General features: G+C 36.6%; 1 protein-coding gene across 2 annotated transcripts in view; it reads right to left on the bottom strand.

Annotated features, from left to right (window-relative positions):
• Window positions 1-6202, bottom strand: part of fndc3b (fibronectin type III domain containing 3B) — a 122315-nt gene that overhangs the window by 20465 nt on the left and 95648 nt on the right. For both annotated transcript variants that reach the window (XM_015375275.1, XM_015375276.1), the window contains exons 20-23: window positions 5246-5418; window positions 4583-4696; window positions 3291-3440; window positions 1385-1665 (exon numbers count right to left, since the gene is read on the bottom strand). In XM_015375275.1, coding sequence (XP_015230761.1) covers window positions 1385-1665; window positions 3291-3440; window positions 4583-4696; window positions 5246-5418 — 718 coding nt within the window. The remainder of the gene's footprint in view (window positions 1-1384; window positions 1666-3290; window positions 3441-4582; window positions 4697-5245; window positions 5419-6202) is intronic.

The following is a 6202-nucleotide window of genomic DNA, read 5'->3' as shown; positions in this document are numbered from 1 at the left end:
AAACAAGGTTTGCTTGGTGCTACGCAAATGGTGTCATGTTCTAAAATGACCCATTGATAATTAGACATGTTATGTTTTATTTGTGGCTCAAATTAAGCATAATTGGATAAAAACAGAACTATTTGTCCGGCTTCATAACCTACAAACCTTGCTTCCACCATCATTACAAATATCTAGTGTTAATCCACTATTATGAATGTTTCATGTATCCAATTTAAAAATACTGTTTATTTTTTAAGGATGTCCCATGCTAATATGGACTGTAAAAATTCTTTTCTTTAGGTTAGATTAGGTAATCAGTGTTTTAATTCCTTCATTTTTAATTGCATTCCTAATGAAATAACACAATCGTCTAAACAGTGGAGCTATTTGCTTGTCTCTGCTTAATAGGTGTAAATCTGATTGATAATGAAAGTCACATGTAGTATTTTATCATGGAAAACCCTGATGTTTGATTGGGAAAATAAAAAAACAGAGCCTTAAATATAATAGGGTCAAAGGAGAGCCCCACAATAGTCAGAAAAACACGTATTGTGTTGCTTCACAAGGCCATACAAATAAAACATGAAGCAACTACAGACACTCGGTGTCTATAACAACTAGAGTTACCATTTAGGCCTCCAGAAAACAACTCACAGGTACACCACTCAGCCTGAAATAAACACATGCTCTGTGTTCAGGCTCAGCAGCAGCCCTTATGCAAGAGATAGGCGGTAAATGGGGACAAAAACAACCTCCGAGTAAAAACAGTGGGGTGTGTGATCATCCTGCCTCTTCGCTGTTCCCCACAACATTAGAGCATTTTTTCTTTAAAAATAAAATTGCAGTTCTAAGAACTGCCATCACAATCGTTTGTATGCATGCAATAACATCCAGGTGTAACAAGATGACCAATCTATTGATGCTTCCAAACTATTTTCCTTGCAACTGGCTTTAAACATTAAAAATATGGACAAAAAGGGAAAAAAACATGTAGTCGGGAAACTCAGGAGCAGTTGGCGTTGCCACAGGTTTGTTAGAAGAAGGCACTTGCTCTAAAGCAGCAGTGGCCTCTCTCAGTAGCTCTGCCACTGTTTTGGTCATTGTGTGGTCGTTCAGTATGTCCCGATAGTCAGATAGTCAGTCAATTCAACCAGTTTCCCGCTGGCACACTTACAATGTAATACAGTGCCGATGTGCACAGCGCCCCGTACCGAACAAGATGGGTAGCCCGGTCAGCAAGGACCTGAGGAAGAGCTCTGCTGCTCCCACCGCTCAGAATGATTTTTTTGTTTTCAAGTTATGGACAGATTGTATATTAAAAACACATTGTGAACTTTCAAGTAACTCCTGAATGTGATCTTAAGACTATCCTGCTGTGTAATAATCAGCAAAAAATTGTTACCGGTATTCTGTGTCTGGCTTCAGGCCTGTGACAAGGTGGTTTGTCCCCGATTCCACAGTGGCAGTTTGGTCATCTACAGTGATGATGTAGGAAGTGATCTCCGAACCGTTGCTGTTTGGCTTCTCCCACTTCAGGAGGAGGCAAGTAGATGATGAATAACCCGCATCCGAGGATGTTGGGAGGTCCTGGAGGGTTAATGTCGAGACCTGGTCAGGATGCGTCGCCGGGGTCCGGAAACTCACCCTGTCGCTGTATGGACCAGCGCCAGCCTGGTTCACTGCCTGAGGGAGACATAGAAGCATGGGAAGATGAAAGAGATGGACATCTATCAGGAACCCTTTGAGAGAGAAAGGGCTCATTATGGCATCGATAAGGAAAGTTATCAAAAGTTACATTTCAATTTTGCTACTACCATAGGTAAAGTACAAAAAACAAGAGGATAAAGTTTTATTTTTAGCTTTAGAAATTAGAAGCCTGAAGATGAATTACATTATCACACAAACAGCTTTATTGTAACTATATTGCTGTATAATACATATTTATATTCACCAGCAGTTTCTTTACACTGGTTTCTTATCTTCTAGTTGATATTCTTGAGTAATGTTTTCTTTTTTTAATGAATCATTAGACATGGTTGAAAATAGCACACCCTTTCTACTTTGAATGTTTTATAAGTTGTTATAAATGACAAAGTAACACCAACTCTATACATTTCTGCAGAGATTAAGATTATCCACCCACATTAGAGGCACTACAGTAGGTATGTTTTTTCAGATATTTTTTACATCTCTTGAGCTTTAAAATATTTTCTTGTCAATGTTTTACAATTAGATTATATTTTGTATATGAAATTTGCCAAACAAAAGATATGAGTTTTATTCACTTGTTCTCAAATTAAAACCTACAAATAAATAAAGAAATCCACATTTCAAATGGAAAAAAATGGAAACGTTAGTGGTGCAATTTTAAGAAAAGTGGCAGAAAAGATAAAAAAATAAAAATAAAGCTTTTGTAAATATAATATGCCACAAGCTCTGTAGGGGACACAGTTACTCTTCTGTAGTACAGTGGGTTACTTGCACTGATGACACAAAATCTGAATTTTTGGGGCTTTTTTGGAAGCCGAATACATAAATGTTTGCTTTTAAAAGTACTTAAAAAGTTGCAAGCACTTTATGACAAAATTTTTAAAAGTCTTTTTGAGCGTCAAACAAGAAAACAGATTTTAAAAAGAAAGGGATTGATGATTTACCAATTATTTATTTCTTACATTTTCTGCTTTAAAAAAGGAGATATTTCATGTATGAGTTCTAACTGACATAAAGACAGAACATTAGAATCCACATGAGATAATGGGAATTAGAGTCTGTCATGATTCTTTCCAACAGGTCCAATTGAGAAACAGAGAGTGGAACAAGTTAGTGCGCAAAAACTGACACAGACATCATACGAGCTCCCAAGCAGTGATGCTGACTGCCGGCTGACCTTGTGTTGTCCCTTCATTATAAATGAGCCAATAAAGAAAGGAGCCATAAAACATGATGTTATTGGATTCAAAGCTTCAGAGGGTCGCTTCTGAGCAAGTCTGTGTGTATGTGTGTGGGTTTTGAGCTTGTTAGATAAATACACACTCACCGGGCTCAAGAGAGACAGAGAAACTGTGCTTATTTATGCGCCAGATTAAGAAATTGTAGTACAAATTGAATCAGTTATCATCTGTAGTCTCCTGTCTGTATTAGTGTGGGGCTTTGAAGCTCCTTTCATGCTGTGCAGGTTTCTGTAATTGTATCCAGACGAAGCCTCTGTGTTGCTCCCTCTATGATTTTGCATTTTCATTTGTCTCAGCCTCTTTGTATTTCTGTTGTGTGCCTAGATCCATTCAGGTGAAGCAGTCGTTTCCTGTTACCTGTAGCCTGCAGCAGTAATCTGTAGCAGGTGTCAGGTCTGACAGTTCACACTGTGCGGCGGAGCCACAGTAAATGAGCTCCATGGGTTCGTCCTCCTTCGCCCACTCCAGTCGATACTCTGAGATGTCCGTCCCTGAACCCTCAGGGCTCTGCAACACAGAGAAATACAGCTTAGGAACAAGGGTAACCCGACATTAACCTATTCAGATCTGACGTGTTTTATGAGTGGTTTCATTTTTCAAGTCAAATTAACCTTTTGCTTTTAAACACCAAAAGATATAAACAAAATGTTAGTGATTTCCAATTTAAAAAAAACAGTGATAAACACTATTATTGTTTGTTTTCCAATTTCAGCAAGTGCATTTACTAAATAAATTGGCATATTAAAATTCACTTATTAGATAATTCAAAAAGAAAGATTTATTTAAAGTTGCCTTCATGCAAACCAAAATTATCTAAGATCAATAAGGAGGGTTTGTGAGTACAGAATTGTAAGGATGTCTATTTACTGTGAAGGATATGAAGTTATGAAATCATACTTTTTCCTTCCACTTAACTTTTCAAAATGGGCTTTACAAAGCATACTTTCTAACATTGCCATTTTGATTATTTTATTCCACAACCTAAAATTTGATCTTGTTGATTTAGACTTGGAAACAGCACAGAATAGCCTAATAACCATGTAAGTTAAGATCTCAGTTTGATATTTTTTCCTCACACAGTTGTGTAGAATTACAATTTCAGAGATTGAAAATAAATGACTGTTGCAAACTAAGAAGAAACGATTAGTGTGCTTGTTCTTTAGAAAAGAAATGGACCAATATTGGATAAAATAAGCCTCCTATGCCAAGTGAAAAGAGAAAAAAAGAGTATAGACTGTATTAAACATAAGTTAAAAGGTAAAAAAAACATGATTTCATCCTGTTGGGTTTCTAATTCGTTACTTCCACTTTGGGCACAGTTAAGGTAGCCGCCCTACAACAATCTTGCACTTTTCCGTCTTTAAGGTGAGACAGAGAAAGGCTGATTACGATGGAAGCAGCTATAGATCATTCTTGATACATTTTTATGCATGGCAGCTTTATATACTTTTTTATATGAATCTAAGAAAACAGATAAAAATAGAAGATGAAGCAAAATTTATGATGATTCGAGAAATTAAAATACATTTTCAACCATCCTTTGAAATTTTATGGAAACTAATCCTTTGGTTGTTTCATTTCAGATTTCTGTTGCATTCAAATCTGGTTTAGTCCATCTTAAACAGCTTATGTCTTAGTATTTTTCTCACCTCCCAGTTCAGCCTCACACAGGTGTTATTTATTAATGTGATGAGCGGCGCCCCACATTGACCAGGAGGTCCAGCTGCAGTTGTCACCTCTGTCGGCTCAGAATACGGTCCAAACTATATGGATATGACAGCAGAAAGGATTTTGATGAACATCATGATCCATTATTGTAGTGTCATTATGATCCATTATTGTAGTGTCTTTTATATTTTTTTAGTAACAAAATGGTAAAATGATTCCCATTTCAGGCATAAAAAATTTGACCGTTTAAAGCATTTTTGTCACCATTCCTAATCATTCCTGAAATTCACACTTATGTGAGACAAGCTTGGAAAAAAGCCCAACAATTCAAGACAAGTCTTTGCAAATGTCTATTAGCATGTATACCAAATCTAATACCTGAACTGATGACAAAAAAAGGCTTTTGGTTGTAAAGATGACAGATCTTAAAACTACTGTCAGCACTAGCTCCTTATTTTGAATTACAAAAATAGATGATCAAATAGCTCATATTTTCTGATTATGAAGCTAATCACCATCTTGTAATAATCCCTAGCATCCTGCCTTGGATACTGCATAGATATTAGAAAAAGTTCCATAAAATCAAGAATTGTATTCCTTTTTTTTTCTTCTTAGCTCTTAACTTGAACAAGTAAAGTTCTCACCCCAGCCTCGTTGGCTGCCCTTAGTCGGAAGCTGTACGTCGCACCAGGTAGCAAACTAGCAACTGTACACTGAAGCTCCGGGCCTTGGTACACTTCTGCTGGCTTTGCTTCTCCCTCACTCATTTCCAGACTGTACATACACTTTTCACACACTCCCTCACAGGCTGGAGAATCTACAATAAAACAATAGGATGAAGAAGAGAAAACAAAGCATTTATCAATAATTAAATGACAACAATTAAAAACAAAATCCTTTATGGAAATACAAGTGAAACCTTGCAAAAAATGTTAAGGACCTTAAACTCATTTCCCTTTTTGTCAGGGTAAAACCAGAAACTAAATGTATTGTGATTTTACATGAAGGACCAATACAAAGAACTACATAATTGTGAAAATGAAACTCTGAAAAGTGGGATGTAGATTTTTATTCAGTCCTCTGCATTAACACTTTGAACTCTTTGAAGTCTCACATCTTTTGCAGTTTCCAATAGAATAATAATAGTAGAAAACTGTATTTGGCTCTCTTCATCTTCCTATCCATTATTACCAGCTTCTCCATAGTAGGATGGAGAGCCTTTTTTCACAATATGTGGTGTGCACTTACATTTTATGCCAAAAAAAATAATTTCAGTACAAGGTTTTATAAGATGAGTTTTCTTCAGAACACAATCCTCCACATGTTTGTCATTATTAGGTCCCCTATACTGTATGACGTTGCAAATGACTGTGTAACATCTTTTGGGTTTCTTCTCTAAACTTTACTATAAAGTCCACAGGTCAGTTAAATAAAGCAGTTTTAAGAACCACAGAGTCAAATCCTCTACTCTGAATTGATCTAGGTCGGATACTCTGAGATTTTGGTTTTACAGCAGCTGGTGTGAGGTTGTTTAATCAACTCTGAGTAGGTTCATTTGGAGTCAAGGGCGTGCATAACGGCTATGAAAAGCCATCATGAAT

The sequence above is a fragment of the Cyprinodon variegatus genome, unplaced genomic scaffold, assembly GCF_000732505.1.
Source record: "Cyprinodon variegatus isolate N-32 unplaced genomic scaffold, C_variegatus-1.0 Scaffold116, whole genome shotgun sequence".
Lineage (NCBI taxonomy): Eukaryota > Metazoa > Chordata > Actinopteri > Cyprinodontiformes > Cyprinodontidae > Cyprinodon > Cyprinodon variegatus.
The sequence above is the reverse complement of the archived record's forward strand: the minus strand, read 5'-3'. Positions and strand labels throughout refer to the sequence as shown.